Source organism: Gymnodraco acuticeps, unplaced genomic scaffold, assembly GCF_902827175.1.
Source record: "Gymnodraco acuticeps unplaced genomic scaffold, fGymAcu1.1, whole genome shotgun sequence".
Taxonomy (NCBI): Eukaryota; Metazoa; Chordata; class Actinopteri; order Perciformes; family Bathydraconidae; genus Gymnodraco; species Gymnodraco acuticeps.
The window spans coordinates 778,485-802,810 of NW_022990764.1; the positions used below are offsets into that span (position 1 = coordinate 778,485).

The 24,326-nt window shown below is 41.4% G+C and overlaps 3 protein-coding genes across 4 annotated transcripts in view; 1 reads left to right on the forward strand and 2 right to left on the reverse strand.

Annotated features, from left to right (window-relative positions):
* On the reverse strand, positions 1–11,864 carry march4 (membrane-associated ring finger (C3HC4) 4). Its single transcript, XM_034232358.1, is given in 6 exon segments — positions 1–687; positions 2,165–2,357; positions 3,380–3,535; positions 9,131–9,555; positions 9,558–9,828; positions 10,170–11,864. Coding segments are annotated over 5 exon segments (1,239 nt in total). The 5' UTR covers positions 9,607–9,828; positions 10,170–11,864; the 3' UTR covers positions 1–271.
* On the forward strand, positions 11,833–23,894 carry smarcal1 (SWI/SNF related, matrix associated, actin dependent regulator of chromatin, subfamily a-like 1). Its single transcript, XM_034232355.1, has 17 exons — positions 11,833–12,569; positions 12,663–12,990; positions 13,677–13,727; positions 13,860–14,120; positions 14,208–14,258; positions 14,361–14,544; positions 15,518–15,668; positions 16,927–17,088; positions 17,179–17,244; positions 19,019–19,159; positions 20,000–20,218; positions 21,098–21,168; positions 21,377–21,479; positions 21,664–21,846; positions 22,610–22,710; positions 22,928–23,024; positions 23,179–23,894. The coding sequence occupies exons 1-17, from the start codon at positions 12,237–12,239 to the stop codon at positions 23,293–23,295; spliced, it is 2,619 nt and encodes an 872-aa protein (XP_034088246.1). The 5' UTR covers positions 11,833–12,236; the 3' UTR covers positions 23,296–23,894.
* The window catches only part of nme9 (NME/NM23 family member 9), an 11,028-nt gene continuing 10,429 nt past the window's right edge, over positions 23,728–24,326 (reverse strand). For both annotated transcript variants that reach the window (XM_034232357.1, XM_034232356.1), the window contains exon 17: positions 23,728–23,959. In XM_034232357.1, coding sequence (XP_034088248.1) covers positions 23,889–23,959 — 71 coding nt within the window. In that variant the 3' untranslated portion in view covers positions 23,728–23,888. The remainder of the gene's footprint in view (positions 23,960–24,326) is intronic.

Here is a 24,326-nt window from a genome sequence, read left to right on the forward strand (position 1 = left end):
TTGTTTCAGAGTATCAGGAATAAATATCAATACGCATTTCAGCCAATATTCTTGACCCTAACTATCTAAAATAAAGAGTTTCCAACCAATTCTGCAAATCAAACAACTTTGACTTTTATTCAATCCATGTAAGGACATCAGAGATGCATTTTGAGACAAACAAGAACATGTTATTAATCCAGTGCAGTTAAGAGAAGACATTTTCTTTTTCAACTGTCAGCTGGGTCATAAATCTTCCCCCTCTGTGTGAGATAAGGCCTCTCTTGGCTCCTCAGACTGTGGTGACTCTCATGACCAGCTCTCTTGTGCTGTTGCTGGGCTGGCTGCGGGGCTCCGGCTGCCTGAGGTTGCTGAGGAGATGGAGGATGTTGTAGGGGCCGTGTTGGTCTGGCACTGCGCTGCTGTTAGGATCCAGATGTGCTCCCTGTCCTCCTGCAGGCGTCACCGCGGTGGTAGAAATGGAGCCATCGGCTGTGGAGGCTACCACCATCAGCGAGGAGGTGGAGGTGGACACTCCGACCTCAGTTTGGTAGCCTGGGCTGGGCTGAGACACAGTTCTGTCCACAGCTTTCTTCAGGTCCTCATTGTCCATAGACTTGATATAGTTCAGGACTTTCCACTGCTGGTTCACAGCCTGCCAGCGGTGGAAGATTCGAAACACAGAAGGTCCCTCGTGGACGATTAACGCTGCGGAGATCAGAGCATCAATTAGACAATGTCACTGCCTGGCAGCCGTCTTAATGACACCTCAAAGTGATATATATCTCTGCAGTGGGTGCTAAAGGCTGCAGGAAGTATTAGCAGACAACAAAGCAACTTATCTTTACAGTATGGCACCATAATCCTGAGATAAGATTTTTATTTCTTGGAGAAATTGTAGACGTGGCACAATTTATGACACAGCAATACTCACTACTTTTAGATTAAGGTTAGCAAAAGTGATGCATCTGTTCTCTGGGGTTGTTTGATAATATCTTATCACATTTTAAAATTGCTTATTGATTAATGTTCATTGAACTCGGTATCTGGAAAATTGAAATCAATCTGTAAAGAGGTGCTTAGACCTCATTTTCTGTACTGCAAATATTTCATTTTCAAGTCATGCAGAGAGAAATACTGTAAGAATGGGATGTTTTGTAGCCCGCTTAACATTTGAGCTTATTACCATCCGTACCATTCATCATCCCTACAGCAGGTATACAGAGCGGCATCCTCATACAGCTAATGCATTTCATTGTTTTCTTATTACAGTTATGGTACAATATTGTCCTATGGCTCACTGCCGCAGCAATCAGCTTAAAACGGATGCTGAATAATTCCATGCCTCTTTTATATTATAGAGATTATTGATCCAATCCAGTCCCAGTCTGTTTTTGTGGATGAGTGAAAGTCAGATCTTTCAGTCTGCTAGGTGAGAAGTTAATCTCTGTAAAGTGCAGAGCTAATGACTCCTCGCCACCAAACCGGAGACAATCAATCCACTCTTCCTCTTATCCAGCTGTCTGCTGCAGTGGCATTTAGAGTTTCCTAATGTGACGGAAACTGTGTGTGTCCAAAATAGCTGCAGCGGCACGAGGAGGACGCTATACAAGTCTGAATTTGGACTCCCACCCAAACCCAGAAGATGATTAAGATATCTTTGATCCACTTTTCTCCTGTTGTTTTACATCAGCTCACAGTGGTCGTCAAAGTTTGCCTGCATTTGCCGTTGCAGTTTGTATTATACAGTGAGACACATTTTTAAATATATGCCATGAACTCTGCTGCGAAAACTGAATGCTCAATGTTTAAATGTTTAATTAAAGAAAGCTATGACTAATATTATAACTGTGATTTGTTAGATAGTACAACAATATTAATAACGCTGGACAAACAATTACGTCTGTAATACAGAAATAAGACTCCACACTTTCATATTTATATTATGCAGTCTGTGATATAGATTAGTTGTATTTATTGTCAACAGTGTAAACTGCTCATGTCACAGCCGACGGGCATATTTATTGACTGGAAGGTAAATCTTTGACCTTTGTTATGTTTGCTTTGAATGCATAATGCACCAGACTGGAAACACACAATATCATTCTCAGTCTAATGCACTCGTTAATTCCAAGAGGAAGAGAAATGTCATTAAACAAGTCAATGTAATGATCTAGCACCTCACCGATGCATACGATGTCCATGAAGCCGTACATGCCGTAGCAGATCTGGAACAGCAGGTCTTGTCTCTGCCAGCGGGCTGACGGGCTGAAGGAGGACCACACCAGCCAGGAGATACTGGCCATCAGGAACAGGGATCCCAAGATGGCCGCTGCTATCTGCACCTTCTCTATCACCGTCAGGGAGATGGCTTGCCACTGCAGGAACACACAGACCACAGTAGGGCTCTCTTACTTTAATTCTCACTTCTCTTTCACACTGAAGCATTGACTTTAATTAAATGTATTATGTCAACAGATTTCACATGACTGTATTAGGTTAGGTGAAAGCAATAATATTAAGTTGAACCTATTTAAAATTAAGATTATTGCTTTCAACTAAATGTATACAGTGATGTGAAATCTGTTGACATAATAGAAAGCTATGATTAAAATAAAATCAATATATAAGTTTATCAGGCTGATAATGATTAAACTCCTAAATGCTGCTGAGGGAGGGGAAATACAGTTGTGCATAATATGTGTTTGCAAAACATTCACATTATTTGTACCTGTCATTTAGTTAAGCATTTGCAGATTTGTTGATATAAAAAAACATTCAGGGAACGATACAGCTGAATATGAAGCACATATCAAAAAGTGTTTTTTCATATCTCAGTGATGCCTGAAAAAAACCCTTTCAAAACTCATTTCTACTCAGCCTATCAGGAAAGTCTAAAACTGAGAGGAAAGTCGCTTATGAAATCTTTCTGTTCTGGATATCAGAGGGGAAAGCCCTTTTTAATTAAAAAACTTTCATCTTTAGTCGAACTCCTCGGTCTGTGATCAGATTATAGCGTGATTCCTAAAAATAAAAATAAAAATTGTGATTTGTCTCAAATACATTTTGATGTAAAATAACAAAAAGGCATCCAAATGAGTCCCAGCAGAGAACAGCCTTTTGCTATCAACTCCCATGATGATAAACACCGACAATTGTGTTATGTGACAGACATTTTAGTTCTAAGTGTTTTTCAGTTTTTTTTAGTTAAGCTTTTTTATAGTTACCCCTCATTATCTTGACTTTCTTAACGCCTTTTTTCTAAAACCCTTCTATACCTTTGTCATGATTGCCAACTAGTTAGTCATTTCACAAAGGGATAAAATCACTGCTTTTCAATCAGCTCTTTTCCTTTTTAAATGTCTACTGTACATTGCTGCTCTTTACAAAAACAGCTCACCTGTAGTGGGTTTTTGGTGCTGATGGCAATGACCTGATATTTGTAGTAGCAGAGCTCACAGGCCCAGGATCCTCTCTCGCTGATCCACTTGATGAGGCAGGGGTGGTGGGTGCAGCGCACTGATCCGCTGCACCGGCAGGGGCTCAGGAGCTCCCCCTGTGGGAGAGAGGTCATCAATACCAGCAAACACAGGACGAAGGTTCTCCAAGATTCAGATAATTTCAACACAAACATTGACAGTCCGTCGCATATATATGCTGATATACTGGGTTGGGTTTTCAAGCAACAGAATAGATGTTTCAATGAAATGCTGCCAAAAACAAGAAGAACATTTATACATTTTTCAGCACATAATATTGCATTCGGCCATTAGGAGCAGCCGGAGCAGTGATTTATGATTCAGAAGAAACGCCTCTGTGTAGCAATCATTTACCTGCTGATAATCCTTTGTTTTCTCATCTTGTATACTCCCTTTAACATGCAATATACTGCAGGTTACACTATACACACATATATATATTTATGCAGTTCTTTGTGCCTGCTTATTGATTTTTTGAGAGCTCTGCATGCACAGTTAGATAAGCGTGCAAGAGTGCAAGAGTACACACACACACACACACACACACACACACACACACACACACACACACACACACACACACACACACACACACACACACACACACACACACACACACACACACACACACACACACACACACACACACCACACACACACACACACACACACACACACACACACACACACACACACACACACACACACACACACACACACACACACACACACACACACACACACACACACACACACACACACACACAGGCTACACAGCTCTGCACAGTCATAATACAGCAGAGTTCAGGTGTGAAATTAAAGCTTTGCCTCACATCAAGTTGACAGGCATAATGCTTGATTTCCACACTTGAAGTGGAGGATTAGTCACTGAAGCTTTTATCAAAGAGCAAACCACAACAAAGCTGCGATGAATGTACACTAGCTGTCACATATACATATTATTTTGCAGTTGTAATATGGTAACTCCACACAGACCGAATAGGAAAACACACACATTTTGTGCATTCCTTTTCTACCTGGCCCTGATCTTTATTAAAAGGAAAAGCTAAAATCTTGTGTCATCCATTTATATATCAGAGCAATTCAAACAAAATGTAGATGTATTGGGAAAAATAATATGCTTATTCTTATGTTAACAATCTTGAAATGTATTTTTTGAGGTCAGTCAAAATATAATTGAGGACATTTCAAGTCTGCATGGTGACAGAAACATAGGGTTGTTTCACTGACAGTGGGCTTGTATAGGGTGGTTAGCCTTTAGGCCTCAGTGGCCAGAGGTATATAAGCTGTTGGAGAGGAGATCTGTTTAGTAAAGCATTTGAGCAGGGCAGAAACATCAATTTACTCATGAAGAGGATCTCAGCGGTCGGCTCGTGAACTATGGAACCGTGTGAATATTTAATGAAGCATTACTGTCAGGGGAATGCGCTGAGATTTAGAAGCCCTATCTATATCTTGACCTACACGTGTTTTCAGTTTATCCAGTGAGGCTTTACACGTTTTAAAACAGTCAGAAACCTATCAGCTAAAGTAATAATAGATAATTCACTTAATTTGGCATCAAAAGGTTTTCACTTAACAGCAATATGTGCTCAGCCTAACCAACCATTAGTCGTGCGCCACATTCAGCCTGAGGAACAAATGACATTTATAATCTCTCGCTCTGGGCCCTAAACTCATTAAAATACATTACTAGTCTTGTCATATTGGATATAGATGATGGCCCAAATGATGTATATTAAGCCTGCCGCCCTTTTTAGGACATGACCTGCATTTAAAGAAACTTGGATCTATACAATACTAATCAGGGTCGTCTTGTATAGATGTTTTAATCTTAATGGGTATGAATAAAAAGCCTGTAGTGAATGAAAAAATAAATTGGCCGACCTCCTCTGCTGCAAGAAAGCTCCCCACCCCTCTAAGCTAAGGCATTCGATTTCCCAAACCAAGGTATAGTTCATTCAATTTTAAATATCCCCTGTCCCTGAGCACCATGAACATGGCATAGAGATTGTGGGAAGAAATGCAAAACGCGAGTTAAATTATTTCTCCACGGCATCTCTGACAGACGGAGCAGCACCCTGGTCGAGGGGAAGGGAGGGGAGAGCAGGGAGTTAGAGCAGAAAAGGCCCATCTACAGATGGTCAGGGTGGGAGTGTATTGGCAGGAGCACCAGAACACTTCTGCCGTGTCTAGTGGGACTCAGACCGCTCACTGCGACTGGCCTCATTGCAGCCAAGAGCTGAACCCAGATCAGTACAGTACAACTAAGGCTGAGAGACAGAGAGAAAGACTGATAACAGATGTGGCATTACAGCCCACACATACAGAACGTGATATCTAAATGTCACTTGTTGACCAAACAGCAATGGTCCAAGGAAAACAGCAGATCAACAATGTGTTGAAAAGATTCTCTGGGCTGCAGAATCCTAAAAACAGCTCAGGACGCTTAATTTTCTCTTTATAAAATTGGATTCACTCCCAATGTATATAACGACATTAAACTAAATTAGAGGTGGCTATTCATGTCTCCTAAGGGTCTACGATCAATGCAATGGAACTATATTAACTGCAAGCGATGGGATATTGCTGCTTAATAAGCTCTCACAGAAACTGAACAAAAGCTATTTAAACAATAGGCAATGACATTCAGGTCACAAGCATTACTGCAATAATGCAGTCATTGAAAAACAGCTTCATATTAGCATTATGATCATTTTCAAAAAGTCTGAGGGAAAAGAGTCGGTGACAAATAATATTAAAGGTCATATCATTTCACATTTATTTACCTGTTAATGCTTGTCATAAAACAAGCTGGAGGATGTTCCAGTCATTGCTTCATTATGGGAACCATTACAGTGACAGCTAATGGATATTTAGAAGTAATTTCATAAAGAAACATGGTTTATGATTTAAGTTTATGGATGTTCAGCTCCTGTCTGTAGACTTCAGTAATGTCCTGTGCTTGTGTAACTTGTTTATTTTCCATTTCTGACAAACGGCAGAGGAGCCGTTCTATGTGCAGGTGATGGAGCGCAGATAGCGTAATGTCTCGGCTCTGTGGGGCCATATAGAAGGAATGATGCTAACTTGACCCCTCGAGGCTTCCCATTGTGCCTCCGACAGACTCACTGCAAGTGCATTATCTGTGTTGTGATTTACGAGGGAAAGACAACCTTTTCTGGAAGCAGCATGGGACTCGCATATTATCAACATGCAGTTCAAATAAGGACGGGACAGTGAAGCTCTGGCCCTAAAGGGCACTTCAACATAATAGTGCATGACAACTCCGGGAAGGATCCCTTACATACAAATATATTCCATGAGCTTTTTTTTATATTACTTTTTACATATCCTTTTTATAAGTCTGTGAACTACATGACCCTTTCTTGAAAATCTGTGTGATCTAAAGCTCTAGCAGAAAAAGATCTTGAAGGACGAGGTCAAGATCTGGTCTGAAAGCACTAGCTTGAATAAAGCAAACAAGCCAAAGCCTATAAGCTCCTCGCTGACCTTTAGCTACATCGAAGTGAGAATGAATTGAAATGTCTCAGGTTAGGTGTGTATGAAAAATACATGAATAACCTGAGGTATTGAGGTAAAAGATGTATGACTTTGTGACATTGGCTAAGCTGTTTATTATACTTGTGGGAATGTTATTTAACTCCAACAGAAGAAGTCTGACTTGAAGGATTGTATTAATACAAAACTCTCATGTCCATAATATACACTAAATGTGTTATTGGTCTCTGTAATCAGCCCTGAAATGTTCCTTTGCTTAGTTAATCTAAAGTAGGAGATGAAGGGAAACAAACAGTCGTATTTTATACAAATCTGTATTTGTGTTTCCTCTATAGTGTCTCCTACATTGTCAGGAAGGAATAATAACCCAAACATGGACTTTAAACTCTGGAAGATATCCACTTTATTTTGCTTGCAGACTTCTGAAGGGATAACTTCATGGCCAAGAGCAATGATTACAGTGACCAATGCCTTTCAGTGGCCATCCTAAAAACAGCAGGACTTTGGTTATGAATCACAAAAGGAACCTCAAAGAAAACGGCTACAAAAAAAGCTGACAGAATTTCGATTACACAAACTTAGTACATTGTTTGGTGTCAGTACAATAATTTGTCATTGGTTGCCTCTGTCAGACACTCAAGGCCCCTTTGTGGTGCTTGAGGAAAGCAATGCCTCCCGTTCCCTTCCCTACTCTGTCTGGAGTATCTCAGCCTTGGGGATGGAAGTGTTTTAGAGGTGGATTGTCAGATCAGATACTGGCTGCCTCGGTATATGTGACATGCTGGAGGCTAAAGGAGAACGGAGGATAACTAATGTCCCCACTGCCTGGATATCGCAGTGACACACAGAAAGTCCACTCATCTCTCTTTTCAGATGGATCCTCATTCTCCTTGTTCCCATTTACACCTCAGCAGATCTATATCTGGACTTCACCCAAAGCAACAGCAGACACGGCAGGAAAAGGAAGGCCGGTGATGGATAAGAACTTGCATAATGATAAGATGGCATGAAATCAAGTGCTATTGACTGTAATGTCTCCGGCAAACATCGATGAGATGAGTTTGAGGAGGCCATGGGAAACACTGCAAATTTGGAAGGAGGTGCTTTGCATGCACTGCAGAGTGTGCTGACTATCTGAAGTTTTTGCAAAAAAACATGGAGGAGGCCTTGTCTTGCAATCTCACAATATACCCAATGTCAGTAATAATTAAAAAGTCTGTGCTTAGAGGTGGAGTGATACACAGAATTGCTGTTGGAGTAATTAGATGATAAAACCTTGAGAGATTAACATACACAGTGCAATGACCATACACACAGTTCAGGGTAACAAGTTATGTTCTACACCTCAGTTATCTTGCCTCACACTTTTTGTAATCTCCATACATACATTACCAATTAGGTGAGATGTGACATATTTGTCAATGTGTTCTCAAATGCTCTGTCAAACAGTGTAACGAATGTGTGTGCAAATTGCTAAGTACTTGCTTCTCTGATGTCATTTCATATCATTTATTGTGGCACACAAACCATCTTCTTCGATTTTCCTCTCTTGATTGACAGTGTGACATTATCATCAACATGGCCCTAAAGGGCTGTGCACATTATTTCCCCCAGTTTTCTGGTTTTTCATATGAGCAGCAGAGAGAGAAGTGTTATTAGATTTTTTTTAAAAAGAATTCACACTGGTTTGCTATAATGAGTTGTTACTGAATCCCTGTGTATTCTCCACACTTGTCAGCCATGGGGACACTGTCTTTCATTATCTTCCCGCTGCTGTCTGTCTTTCTAAACCATGCAAAGGGCTGTGTGCAAGATCCAGTGGGATGCTGAGGGTTCTCCAGGATATCAACCAAGACACTGGGAGTGGGTTTCTCCCTTCAAAGACCTCATGTAATAGAAAGCCTGTATGTAAAAGGGATGTTTTGGGGGCTAAATTATAAACAATCCCCTCACTTGGTTAGCAGATTTGCTCCCCAGCAGTGGGAGTTTCCAATCTAACTAAACATAACTGATTTCCCTATGATTATAGTGAGAAGGTCTGTGTAATTAAGGCATTGATCAGACTGCATGACATAAATATAGGCTACTTCTCACAGTTATGCGATTTTCTTTGTATTTCCTTGACTTACTTGTTCTGGTCCCTGGAAGCAGATCCTGCACAGCGGGGTCCTGAAGCCGCTCTCAGAGTAGCTGGTGAGGGAGAACCGCTCCTCCAGTTTGCCCTTTGAGCAGTCATCGGAGGAGCTGCTGCAGCCGCGCAAGGCCACCGACAGCTCGGCAGCATCCACCCAGCCCGACCGCTCTCCGCCCGGCGGCCCGGGGGCTCCCGCTACAGGGGGGGTAACCCGGTCCCCTGCGGGCTGGTGGCTCCTCGTTAACGTATTGTTATTGTCGGGGATGGCAACGCCTGTTTGATGGCTTTCAGTTCCTTGGACGCTCATGGGGGTCAGCGGAGAAAGAGATGTCGGTGGCCCGAGAAGGAGCACCCTCAGGTCACCGAGCAGGACGCAGCAGCGGCTCTTCAGCATGCCCTGGCTGCGCAGCATCAGGCTGAACCGGCCACAAACTCACAGCACCATGCAGAGGTGCTGGAAGAAGACAGCATGTACTGGATATGTCTCCGTCATGAGCCAACACTTTCTCATATGGGGTCGTTGGGGTGCGTTTTCCAGCGTGTGTTGGGGCTTAAAGAAGTCTGCAGTTCTCTTTGTTGATTTATTGAAAGTAGCCTATGTTATTGTTTCACGAGAATGTACATCCAAAAGGCAAACAAATCCCATCGATGCAAACAAGTGTCTGAAGCCATTAAGTTCAATAAATGTCACAGCTAAAAGAGGAAAGGAAAATGTTAGATTGATAGGCATATGCATTCAAGTAATAAGGCTACGGCTCGTTCACTCAGTGCCCACTGTCATTCATGGCTGTAATGGTCAGTTCTGTACAACATAAACTATTTCGACAGGCTTTTCCCTCCAGATTCACGACGAGTGCACAAAGCAAACTATCACATATGCCTTGTAGTACAATGGGCTGATATTGACTAACAAAATGCCAGCGGTTAATCTGTAAATTCAAATATTCCAACACCGAAATGCACACACTTAATCAGCAGAGCTCTCAGGCTTTCAAATCAATCGATGTCGTGCCACGAAGCGAAATATATCTTACCTGGCGAGCTATCCCGATTTCCACAGACTTAATGCTTACAGTTTATTTATTTTTTGATAGATCTCCTGCCGACTGCAGGTCGCTGGCAAGTGTGCTTACATCCCCAATTGTCGCATTTCCATGTCCGAGGAACAAGCCGATGGGTTTACATCCCTCCGTTAAAATCCAACAGCATTGTAGGACTGTCCTGCCCCGGGTGAAAGCATCCGTTGCCCCGGATTGTCCTGTGATCATTGGCTGCTGAAAAGGTGCTGCAGCCTCAGCACCATGATTCCTGGGACAGCTCCCAGACGCCGCACGTCACCTCCGCACAGTGATGCAAGCAGCCAACTCATTACAACTGAGACAAATGCACATGCAGGAAAATGGTATATCACTACTTTTAGCCAAGTCATTCATCACTATAGAAGGATGCATTATGTTAAAGGTCAGGTTCATGTTTTATTCCCAAAGAATAGCTTCCATCATGCAAACAGAAAGCAGAAATTATTAATTAAACAGCTCAATTATCAGGCAACACATGGCCAACACAAATTATTCATAAAAGCTCAGCTAAATAGTGTCACTTTGTTCAGCACAAATATCAATTAGGTTGAAAGTGCATGGTTAAAACCTAAACAAGGATCACATCTGCAAAGGGAAACATGCATGGCAGGCTACTCAAATTAGGAAAAGCAATTTATTCTGCTCATTATCGTCAATTAAAAAAACAAACAATGGCCTTAAAACACTAAACTAGAGATGGAAAAAGTATTTAGATTGTTTGCTTGATTAAAAGTGGCTTACTAAAATGCAAAAACAGATTATTGTTTGTCATGCATGCAAGAAGGGTTTAAATGTTATAAATTAAGATAATTTATAGTCCTACTTTATATATTGTTGAATATTATTTAATGTATGCCAACAAACTGAGACAAGTCCTAACCCCTGCTGCTTTTCTGCCAGCAGGTAATTGCCGAGTAAGTGTCTGATAAAATAACTATTGAATACAACAGGGATGGAAGACAGCTGGATCAACAACACAACAAATTGGAGAAAAATGTTTCTATTGTTGATATGGTGTAAAGTAACAAACTACATTTACTCTAGCACTATACAACTTTGAGGTACTTGTACTTAAGTTAAGCATTACATTGTTTTTCTACTTTTTACTTCTACTCCACTACAATTCAGAGGTAATTCGTGTATTTCTACTCCATGTATGTATTTAATAGCACCTAGGTTAATTTGCAGATTTGGATTATAATAAACACTTACATTACTTGAGTAACATTGAGTAACATGGAGTAACATTCACAAGCTACCCTGCAGCATACAAAGTAAGTATTATTACTGTAGCTGCACCTTTACCAGCTTTGATAACACTTTAATCAATCAATATTTGGATTCAACTGAACCTGAAATGGGCCAACCTGCATAATGAGTAGGCTACTTTTACTTTTGGTACTTTAAGTATATTTTCATGCCAATACTTTTCTACTTTTACTTAAGTCACATTTTAATTGAAGGACTTGTAGTTGAACCAGAGTATTCATACACTCTGGTACTTCTCCACTGACTCAAGTACAAGATCTAACCCAGTCTAATATATTGATATACTTCAGTTGGAAGTCTCTCCTGTCTCTACACTGCCAAGCAACCGACGCCTTCTCCACGTGCCCGCTTGTTTTTCTACGTCACTTCCTGCGCGGCAGTCCCTTCTCGAACCAGCTAACTTTTAGCAACATATGTCAACTAGCTTCAAATGTATCGCCCTGCGTTGTTCTTAGACACTTTTAAATTCTTGCAGTCTTTAGATGGCACTGTTTGTCATGTGATATCCGAATAAGTGCTCACTTAAACCGCTGTCGACATATTTCTAGCTTATGTTGCTCAGTTTGACTGCCGCGCTAGCAACGTTAGCAAAGGAGGCTGCGGTTAAAGTTGACTAACTTTTAGGATATAGTTGTATTGATAGTCCTTTCATTGCATGGATCATGTGTTTGTAGGTAATTCAAAGTGTTGGCTAACTCTGAGAGCCTCGTTAGTAGTGTGTTTACGTTAGTTGCAGCTAAGTAAACAATCATCATGTCTAATCAGCTGACGACAGAGCAGCAGCGAAAGATCGATGAAAACAGACGCAGAGCTTTGGAGAGAAGAGCACAAAGACTTGGACACACTATCAGCGACAATAAGCAGACCTCGGCAGACTCCACCAGTACTTCAGTGCAGGTACAGACCTCCAAACGTCGACTCGACCCTGATCCTGCTGCTGCTCCTCAAAGAGAAACCCTGAGCTCAGCTTCTGCACCTAAACGGTTTGTTCCGCCCTTCAAAAAAGACTCTGGTTCAAAGCAACAGCTATTATCTACATCTGGCAACAAAATCCACCAGAATACTACCTCTGCATCTACCAGACAGGTAAGATGTGTGCTGTAATGTTCAATCACTTATTATTTAGAGTTAAAAAAAAAAGAAGTATTTCTTAACTATGTGTACTGTCTTTCCTTGAAGATACAAGTCATTGACCCACTTCCTCATCATGTGAGCAGCCCTGGAGGAAGCTTTGGTGTGAAGCCAGCTCACCCCAAACCAAACCTAACCTCCAACAGCTCTGATGGTGCAGTTGTGCCTTTCTACAAGCAAACCAGTAAACCCTGCCAGAGTCCCGTGGCACCGCTTTCCTCCCCCTCATCAACTTTCAATGCTGTACCTGCAAAAAAGCCTGCCATCTCTGTAAGAGGAAAATGTGTAGCTCACACAGAGGGCCGCTTCAGAGTAGAAGTGGGCTACCACGCCCAGCTGATTGTCGTTTTCAAATCCATCCCATCAAAGAACTATGGTAAGTGGCAGACTGTTCAACGATAGCTTTATGGTCCGAGCAAAGGGGGAATAAGGGTCTATTTCCAATTTATTGTATATTAAACAACTGCAGAATTAACACTTAATTGCATATAAAATTGTTAGCGCTCTAGTTTTGAATTGGAGAGTTGTTCATGTTTATTTGTATTTTGGACTTATACCATAAAAATACTGGCATGCATTTTGAAAATGGCCATAGTTCCCCTCAACCATAAGCCCCATTTATTTCATATGCCTCACACAGAAATAAACAAGGCGGTATGATGATGATGTTAGTTATGTACCGTTATGCACCAAATAGGTCTGTGTATCAAACCTGAGTGATGACTTAATGTTTTGTGTTAGCAGCAGGTGTTGCAATTTTCAAATAATACCCAGCTCTACTGCCACAATTCACCATCTAAACACACAATCACGACAACCTCTCCTGCGAGGCAAAATAACCAATGACTGAACTCACCACTATATAAATAAATCTGGCCATTGTTTCAGAGCTTTCCTCTGCTAAAGAAACCACGTCCTGAAATCTTTCATACTAACCAGTAACAGTTTTCTAGATAAAAATACCACATTTCAAAATGTAGTTATTTGTACCATATGCCTGGTTTGGTGTGTTCATTTCAATGTCTGCGCTGTCTTATAATAAAGTCTTATCTTCTGCATTAGACCCAGCCACAAAGATGTGGAACTTCAGTCTGAAGGACTATCGAGTGCTAAGTATGAACATCAGGGAAATAATCATTTGATGCACTCCTTATTTTCCCATTAGCCTACATTAAAGGCATGAGAGTATTGGTTTTCTTCAGGCTGCTGCTACATCCCCTCTCTTTTCTTTACCCTGTATTGCAGTGGAGGAAGCTGCTGCCGTGGCTTCTGTGTCTTTGCGGCCTCTGGAGGGAATGGAGTCGTTGGACGTGGCGGCAGCCACCAGCGCAGCCTGTGACGGGGCAGCACTGGGGGCGCTGCTGAAGCTGTGTAACGGCTGGCAGAAACCTGGGGCCACAGTGCAGGGCCAGTGCGTCCTGGTGTCCCCGACAAAGTTTGAGGTCGACATCTGTTACCATGCGGACGTGATTGCGGCATGCAAGCAGATGCCAACAAAGAGCTATGGTAAACAGTGAACCTATGCATTTAATATAATTGAATAATGGTGAATTTGTGTGATACTGACTTGTCATTTATGTTGTTGTGTGGCAGACTTGAAAACAAAAAAGTGGAGTTTTTCCCTTGCAGACTACAAGAGACTCTGTGAGTGTCAACATTTGCTTTATTTAGCCTCTTTCCCTCTGTGGTTCTACTGTCTCTGGTACATTTGCCATCTTGTCTGACCGTGCTGTGTTCCATACCCAGTGGATGTCCTCAGTGGGATAGCAGCAGTGGAGGTGGAGCCTCTGCCCAGGGCAATAGTCCAGGCTTTCTCTGCCAGGTTTGATGGGACAGAAGCCAGGTCTTTAGACGTCCCTGAGGCCGACCTCTCCAGCATCGACCCCTCGCTCACCTGCAGCCTTATGCCCTTCCAGAGGGAAGGAGTGAAGTAGGTGCCTTTGGAATGCAATCAGTGCTCTTTTCGCAATAAATCAATACCAAGAGATTGCTATTCATCTAAAATGGGCTCAGTATTGTGCATACAAAGAGAATCTTTTGATAAAAGCCAATATTTCTATGCCATTTCTCTGACTTTTTTCAGATACAGTATGGTAATAGAGAACCGCAGTAATGCGTCCTAAAACCCGGAAGTAAACTCCTTCCGGTTCCTTTCGTCAAAAACCAATGCAATTTCTCCATAGGATTTTGGAAAATAGCTCGAAATAAGGTCTGTGGTTGACACACATTCAAGAGACAGATCACGTTTTGTTCAGCCGGATAATCTCCACATGTCTACCCTACTTTTATAATTTTCTAATCATAAATCTAGTCGCCAGAAGCAAAATGCTAAAGTTATGCTATAAACGAACTACAGCAGGGTCGCTGCTTCAACGTCACACCAACTTAAGATCCATATTCAAAACTACAGATTCAAAATTGTACAAGTTGAAGCGTTTGTTTTAACAGTTTGCAGGAGGCAGGTACTTGCTTTCAAGCAGAACAGGGCAAACAAACTTAGCGGGAGTGTTTTACGTGTTCGGTGTAATGACGTAAAACGGCCTCGACAACTTCTGTGGTCCTATTCAGCCACTTGTTAACAACCATCGCTTTTCAGACACGTAAACTCTTCAAAAATCACCAGCGGGGTCACTGCTGATGTATTTGATGTCGTAGAACAAAACGTGATCTGTCTCTTAAATTTGTGTCAAACACAGACTTTATTTCGAGCTATTTTCCAAAATCCTATGGAGAAATTGCATTGCTTTTTGTCGAAGGAAGTGGTAAAAATGCTAACTTACTTCCGGGTTTTAGGACGCGTCACTGCGGTTCTCTATAGATGAGATAATGGGCTGGATCAGTTTTACTTCCACTCACTGTGCTGCTGTAGCTTTTAATTTGAGCATTTTCTTGTGTCCCTGTAGTTTTGCAGTGTCTAAACAAGGTCGCCTCCTCCTGGCGGATGACATGGGCCTGGGGAAGACGGTGCAGGCCATCTGTATAGCAGCTTACTACAGGAATGAGTGGCCTCTGCTGGTGGTGGCTCCCTCCTCTGTGCGATTCACCTGGGCCGAGGTAAAAAAAAAAATTCTGCAGAGTGAGCTTTAAAAGAGAAAATGGCTTAGTAAGTGTCAAAGGTTATCACTTTGTTTCGATTTAATTGTGTCATCAGTCTGAATTAATTCAGCAGTTATCGTCTTAATGATATTCTCCTGGCCTCCTTTGACAAATGTGTTGCCTTACACATTGTATCGCTGCTTAAATCTCATCATCTGCATTCTAGGAATGTTCATACTGTTCCCCAAGGACTGCTTGACGCTGTTAAGTACTTTATCTTCAGTAGGGCAGTTGGCAGTATTGAATTCTTCGCATCCATTTTCTTCTCTCATAGGTGATGATTTGGATTGTGAAGGAATTGATTTATACAAGATATGCTTAAATAGCGTATTAATTTGGCCATTATTAATGATAAAGATCTGCTTCCCTGGATTTTTCTAATATAGCTTGTACCATATTATTATAACTATAGTATGTTGGATGGACTTTTAGGTATTTCCCCCTTATTTGATATAATACATTAGAAAGTCAGACTGGTCTAAGACCACAAGGTCATTATAATGTCCCAACACTTCCTTGAATATTAGTGTCTTTTTGTCACTGTTTTCCTTCCATAGTTTCAATGGTGTCTACCTAATTTCATGTGTCCCCTTTTCTCTGGTATGTTTCTCATCTTCTGTAGCTTCTATTCTCTGCTTTAACTCACAGCAGCATTACCAACCTGCCACTAGCGGCACATTTTGAGCAGAGCTTTACTTGGCCTTTTGTCTATTGACAAGACAAGACTGTCTGCTCTCTAAATAGATATCTTGGATCAAACACAGTCCCCCAATCAGGAGTTGGAATCGCAGAGGGGGTTTAGTCACCGGAAGCCGGCCCATTAAAGGGACTTTACTCTGTCTGGCTCTTATCTCCACTGTTAGTCTTTGGCCACATCTACTGCAAAACATGGGAGCTATAACTTAGTGAGTGTAAGCCAGGTTGACAGGCGCATGGAGAGGAAGTAGATGAACTGTCAGAAAGATTTGGGCCACAGGGGATTTTTTCTTAACGACATAATTGGTTATTTTTTAATTGGAAAGGCTGTGATATCAGTTTGTGAATTATTGGTGATTAGTATAATTCAAAGCAGCTGTCAGTCACACAATGATTATGATGGTGTTCATATTAAATGTCAGAGTCTGACTTATTCCCAGCAGTAGGGGATAAAGTAGAGCTAGTTCTGTGTTATTCTGTTGTTTCACTGCGGCTGTGACATGAGTGTCTCTGCCTGCAGGCCTTCAGACGCTGGCTCCCCTCTCTGAGTCCTGACAGCATCAACGTGGTGGTAAAGGCCAAAGAAAATCTTCACGCTGGTTTGGTCAATATCGTCAGCTACGACCTGTTGAGCCGGATCGACAAGCAGCAGCTAGCAACCACCTTCAATATTCTCATCATGGTGAGCTTTGCAGTGTTTAGAAATGGCTCACCTTAAGAATTACAAAATAATGACTATGTTTTAAACAAAATATCTTGTGATTCTTTGCAGGATGAGAGTCACTTTCTGAAGAACATGAAGACTGCTCGGTGTAAAGCAGCCTTGCCTCTGCTGAAGGTGCGCATTGTCTTTCTGTTTTATTGGAATTATCTTTTTGATTCAAAACTGAGGGAAAATGTGCCCGGTTAAACCTAGAGAGTAGTGTTAATTTCGTCAGCTATTTAGTTTTAGTCTTAGTCCTGTGTTAAATTTCCGTTTTAGTCATATTTAGTCACCTTCATCCTGTTTTTATTTAGTCAAGTTTTAGTCGACTAAAAGTCTGAGCATTTTAGTCTTATTTTAGTCAAAGAAAACTAATTATTTTAGTCTACTTTTTGTCAATGAAAACTGTTGAGTCTTTTTTAGTCATCAGATTATATATAACATTTCAGTCAAACTAGTCTAGCCAAAACCAATAATTTGTCATTTTAGTCAAACGTATTTCACAATAAGATTATATCTTGTCCTTATTTGATGAAAAACACAGGTTGAATGATTAAGAAGCTTTGCAGAGAGTATCTGCTCAGGTTTGTGGTGTTTTTACCAGCTGTGTTATGGCCGCATTGCTTCCCTTCTGATAAAACAATGCATTCGCTTTTTTTCTCCGCCTCATTGTAGCGAAAATGGGCCCAAATATCACGTTGTTTCTTTCTCCCAAGCAGTGGTGGCTTTAGACTTTTTTGTTGTCAGTCATTTTGATGGACAGGATCGTAACATTTCCATCATAATCCATTATTATCCGTCGAGTGCACAATTTATCAATCACTCGCGCTGACGGGGAGTATTCGGTTAACGCGAGTGCGACCACTGCTCCCAAGCCCTGTTGTTGCCATTTTATTTTCTGTTAAATAAGGTTAGTTAGAGACCATGAGTTAGACCCGTGTCTTCCTGACAGTTCACAGTGTGCCGCTGCCCGGTGTAATTCAAATCTACCGCCGCGCGCAGCACAGACACACAGCTGCTGCCCAGCTCAGCACCGGAAATGGAACTGCTGGGAGAAAAACTGACTATCAGAGATGTAACGTTATCTTTGATAATATTTCGTCAACGAAAGTAAAGAGAGATTTTGGCATAGTTTTTATTTAGTAAACTACATTTTCGTCTCGTCACTTTTCGTCAACGATATTGCATGATGATTTCGTTGCAGTTATTGTTTACTGCCGTCGGTGCCGTCTCGTCATCGTTTAGTTTTCGTCATGAAAAAAAGGTCGTTGACGAACATATTTCGTCATAGTTTTAGTCAACGAAATTAACACTACTAGAGAGGCCCTCTTAACATTAAGTTGCAAATCAGATTTGTTATAATTATGTGTTTTATTTATTTTAAACACACAAATCAAAACCAGGATTTACAGGGAAGCCAGATCCAGGATTTTCTAACGTCGGATAACTATTATTCTTTAGCCTGAACCAAAAGAGCCAGCCGTTACAGAAGGAGTGGAACCAAACCAATATTTAAAGGGAAAACACACAATCTATCCCAGGGTAAACATTGTCTTTGCTACAAATACTGACAACACAATATTAAACTATTATAATGAAATAAATCCTTTTTCACACATCTATTTTTGGGCTGAGTATTTCAACTTCAAGCCGTGCACACACTTCACATTCACAATTTCCAAAATATTGAATAACCAGTTGCTACATACCAGATTTTCCTTTTTTAAATGTATGCATCGGCAACAGGTTCTTATGAGATTCCTGTCCTTTATCAAGAGATGACGGATATAAATCATTGCGTTGCATATGTGGTGTATCATCTATTTCACTTGGTTACATTGATCCACAAACCAGCTGGAGCAGACACATTGCTGCGCTGCTCTGATCAGAGTTGTTTGTTCTTCCTCAGGCAGCGAAGAGAGTGATGCTTCTGTCCGGCACCCCCGCCATGTCCAGACCCTCTGAGCTCTACACACAGATCCTGGCCGTCAAACCCACACTGTTCCCTCGCTTCCATGAGTTCGGCATGCGCTACTGCGCTGCTGCACAGGTAGCTAAAGCCTTAAAACATCTTTGTCTGTCCAACTGTGATGCTGACTGCTGTTGAGCTGTAAGTCCGGTACATTTCAGAGAACATATAAGGCTCCAGGTGTAGGGATGGCTTTCGTTAAGGTTTAAGAGAGAGAGAGAGACGCGCGCGCATTTTACAGTCTTTTTGCGTATTAGAAAGGGAGTTGGCGACACTAAAACTGCAATATAATGTTTGTGTAGCAATAATACATATGACATATCTTTTTTACATGTCTCCAGTACCAATAAAAATAGCGATAACGTCGGAGCTTAACGGTACCACGGTCTTTAATAATTCAGCCCCGGGGCCCGTTTAATACCGGGGCTCGGTACCCATCCCTATTCAGGCGTGGGTTTAGTAAATATTTGCTTTACTCAAACGTATAGGCTGTAGCTGCTAGGATGGGATGTCTATTAAGTGCACTAGGGTGGGAAATCTAACGGGTGTGATGAGACGAGCAGGATTGTTTAAATGAAATGAGTGCACTCACTTAAACTTAATGTCTTAATGTTAATTGGTGAACAGTAAATATATCGAAACTGTTTTTTAGGTGTCAGCAGATTCCTCTGCTCTGATTTATTTTTTCTCCACTCTTTTGTTGCTCTGCCTTTGCCACTTAATCTTCTTAATTATTTGTATTCCGTGGAAATAGGAAGCACGCTACATGATTAAAGGCTTTCATGAACACTCCAGGGCTCTGTCTAAATACTCTTGAGGTTCTTCTGTCAAATTCTCCTCATATCTTTTATCTCCATTCCCTCCTTCCACCATCATATGTTCTGTTATCCATGTCCTCTCCTCTCTCCCTCTCTGTCCCAGTCGACTTGGGGGTGGGACTACTCGGGCTCCTCTAACCTGGGAGAGCTGAAGCTGTTGCTGGAGGAGTGTTTGATGTTACGCCGGCTCAAAAGCGAAGTCCTCTCGCAGCTTCCTGCTAAACAACGCAAGGTTGTCACGGTGACAATAGAGGGTGTCAACGGCCGCATAAAAGCTGCTCTGTCAGCTGCTGCCAACCAGTTGGCCAATCAACAGCGCAATGTAAGTTAACAATGTTTCTCACAGTCCTTGAGAAAACTCATCAAGTCACATAATTTAAAGTTAAGTCAAAATGTAGGCTTTCTAGTTGCAGATTGTAAACTAAACATTCAAACTTAACTCTCTTCCCCGCTCAGTGTGAAAACCAACTCCAGATTCTCTCTGTTCGGATCAAGGTTATTCTCTATATTTGCCATGTTTCACGCCGTGTCCACATTTTTTATAGAAAAAGAGAACAATAAAAGCAGGACACACTCAGAGGGATTTTGTTTGAGTCTATGCACTGTTTTGTTTTTAAATCCTACTCATTGTGCCTTGTAAGAGATCGTGTAGGGAAATTACAATTCTCACATCTTCAATCAAACCTTCCAAAAACAAGGAATGCGTAAAATCCTGACAAATACATCAGTTTGTCAGAAATACAACCCTGAATTATGTTTGAAAAAAAGACGGGGAAAGACTCTGTTGGACAGAGTAATGGAGGATTCTTCATCTATACCAGAGGATTTTTAAATGCCAAAGTATTCAAAACCCAAACCTGTTGATAAAATGTAATGCGAGAAAAAATAAAAGGTTAGTTCTACTTGAAATGTAATCTTTGTGATTTAAAAAGTCAAATATAGCCAACAAAACGGCTGTTAAGCCCAAGAAAGTTCCATGAATTGGTTCAGAGTCCTTTCAGGCCGGGACTCAAACGAGAGCTTTTCAAACTGACCCAGAATACCCCAGCAAGTCTTATTTTAGGAATATTTTGACACTTGAGTCGCTTAGTGTGATTCTTTATTATCACACTGCTCCTCAGGGTAATGGCAGTCTCATCAGATCATCAGTCAGAATCTACTGTCAGTTCTTATCTTGTGCTGCCCTTATCTCTTTTTTCAGAAGAAGGAAGAGAAGGACGCCCTCCTCGTCTTTTATAACCACACAGCTGAAGCCAAGCTGCAAGCCATTATGTAAGAGCAGTCCCTCTCACAGTCACTAAATCAAATCAGCTTAAATGTGATGAGCACTGAGATTAAAATGTCAAATGAATCAGAGTCTTTTGTCACGCCATTGTGATTGCGCTTGTTTTGGAGATATCAAAAAAAGAGTTTTCACTTGAGGACTAAATATTTAACTGCTTTCTGTGAAACTGAGTTTTGTTGTGTCTGTCACCGCCAGGGAGTACATCACAGACATGCTGGAGTGTGGGAGGGAGAAGTTTCTTGTGTTCGCCCATCATAGGTTAGTCCTGGATCATATCAGCAGCGAACTGGGAAAAAAGGTGAGTCAGATGTTTAGATAACCACAAAATCTTAGTATGAAAGAGAGTAGCTGCGGGGAACAAGAGTGGGTTGCACATTTGAGCTTAGTAATACTACTACTATGACTTTAATACACAAGGGTTGTTCATTCTTGTTGTTGATTTGTGCTGGTCTGCTTTTAATCTCTTCCTTCTCTTCCTATAGAATGTGAGTTTTATCCGTATTGACGGCTCCACATCCTCTGCTGATCGGCAGCTGCTGTGTAATCGGTTTCAGAGCTCCACTCAGACCTGCGTGGCTGTTCTCTCCATCACGGCCGCCAACATGGGCCTGACGCTGCACGCCGCCGACCTGGTGGTCTTCGCTGAGCTTTTCTGGAACCCGGGGGTAAGCAACAAGTTAATACTGCAACATGCTTATTTTCTAGTATTTTACTTTTCAACTCAATGTTTGTATCTTCTTTCCATCAACAGAAGCTTAGGTTTTGAAGTAGCTCCCAAACATGACAGACAGAGAAGATTTACATAGTGGTGGTTGAAAAAAGCAAAACATGTAGCAACTAAAAAGCCTAAGGGAGTAAGACTTGCATTCTTCGGTGCCAAATCATTGCCGTCTATTCTAGATCCATAAATACTTTGCTAACAGTTTAAGCATTACATCTGTGTAACATAATGGGCTGTCTGTATCTGTCAGTGTGTTTGGATGTTTATTTGCCCTTCAGTGGCCAACATCAAGGCTGCACACATGCTGCATCACCTGCAACGTTAGGTAGTGATTTATTGAACACTTTGTATTGCTGTTATCCAAAATGAACTGAATGTTACCAGCCAATACAGGAATGTCCCAGTCCCTTTTCATGCCAACAGTTTGCAGTGACAACAAATGGCAGTACCGTCCAATGGGGCTTTCTAAAAATGGGCAGGATAAGACAAATCCATAAAAAAAACTCAATTCATAATGATCTAATTCTTGTACTCAGCCCGACCTCTGCATATGTAACCACATCTTTCATTTTCAGCTGTTGGCAGCTTTTTCCCTGAACAATGACTCAGCATTTGATTGACTTGTTCTGTATGCAGAGCAGTAGTCAATCTAAACCTGAATAAAGATTTGGTAATAATAAGATTGCAATTGCTTTCCCCCCCTGCAGGTTCTCGTGCAGGCAGAGGACAGGGTGCACCGTATTGGACAGACCAGCAATGTGAACATTCACTACCTGGTTGCCAAGGGAACAGCTGATGAACACCTGTGGTACGTGTCGAACAGTGGGAAGTGAGACCCAATTAAACTGATTGGAGTTTTAAAGTCCTTTTTCTCACATATTCATAATTCTTTCACTACTGTGTGGGGGGGGGGGCAAGGGCTCAAGGGCTCAAGGCAGCGTTGATTGTCTGACACACACATCGTGACAAGGAGTGCATTTATTGTTCCTGCTCTTTTATAAGAATGTATATCTTTATTGATCCAGGCCAATGATCCAGCAGAAAATGAATGTCTTGGAGCAAGTGGGATTGTCTGAGTCAAACCTCTCTGACAAAGCAGTAATCGCCAGCTTCCACTCTAAGGTAAGCTCTGCATCCGTATAGAACAACATGTATAATCCTGTTCACGCTTTTTAAATAGGATCAACATATTTACGACACAGTACAACAGAGCTTACCTAGCTAGATTAAAATGGTGTCAGTGGATTTAGTGACCGGATAGTTTGGATTTGTTCAGGACCCTAACCAGAGGAGCATCATGGAGATGTTCCAGAGGTCTTTCACTGCGGGAGACGACATGGACGATGCCCTCTTACTGGAGGCTGCAGACGACTGGGACGCCCCCCCCGCCTGAAAACAGTTCTGCTCCACATCACGGCGTGGCCGGACAGAACCCCAGCAAGAGGAGCATCAAAGACCACTTCAGCAGATGACTCTGAAACTCTCCCTGTTAACATCATTTTTAAACAACTTGTGTTAAGCCTATCATGACTTTTCAGAGCTACTTTATGTAAAAGATGTAAAATAACTGAACAAACTTATATATATTTTTGACAAATGAGAAAAAATTAATAAATGTGTTACAACTTTTAACTTGATATTCTCGACATCCATACAGAGTTAATTTCTTAAGAGTACGTTTTTTCTCAACTGATCTTCTCAGTTTTAAACGGGGAACAAATTCAAGCCTGCATCGTTAAAATGGATACAGACGGTTCAATGTCGCCAATCTAAGATGGATGTGCAGTATAGTCTTGATTGAGCTAAGGCTATTGAAAGTACTACCTTTTTAACTGGCAAAGGAATACATGGTCACTTTATTATAGATCCATCACCTAAAGTTTGTACATGTCACGTCTTATTGTTTCATGATTCATAGTGACAGATTTTGTGTTTCACCATTATGTTACAGAATCAGCCCCACAATAAAAGCGAAACTAGGATGATTCAGTTTCCCTGCTCCGGATCGTCACTTCCTTCTCTCTGTGGGCTGCAGGGATCTGAATCATGTTGGTCACCTGTAAATCACAGAGGAAAATTAGCTCAAGTTATCTAAACACGACCACTAAGACAATAATTAATATTAATGTTCCCATTCCTCAGCCATAGGACACAAACCTAATGGCATCATGAGAAGATAGACACAGTCCAATTTAAATGATCCTCCACAATGCAGCCGTCATGATTTACTTCTCTCTAGACGCAGTTTTACAACTCCGTGCCAGCTGATGTTCGGGACATTATGAAGATCAATGGCCTCATTTATCTGTATCTGAAGAGAGGCCTCTCTTGCTACTGGAAGCACTTATCTATTTGCTGGCTACTCAGACTCCTGACAATGTTATAATGACTGCACCCTTTGTCACAAGATCCTGGTGAATATCA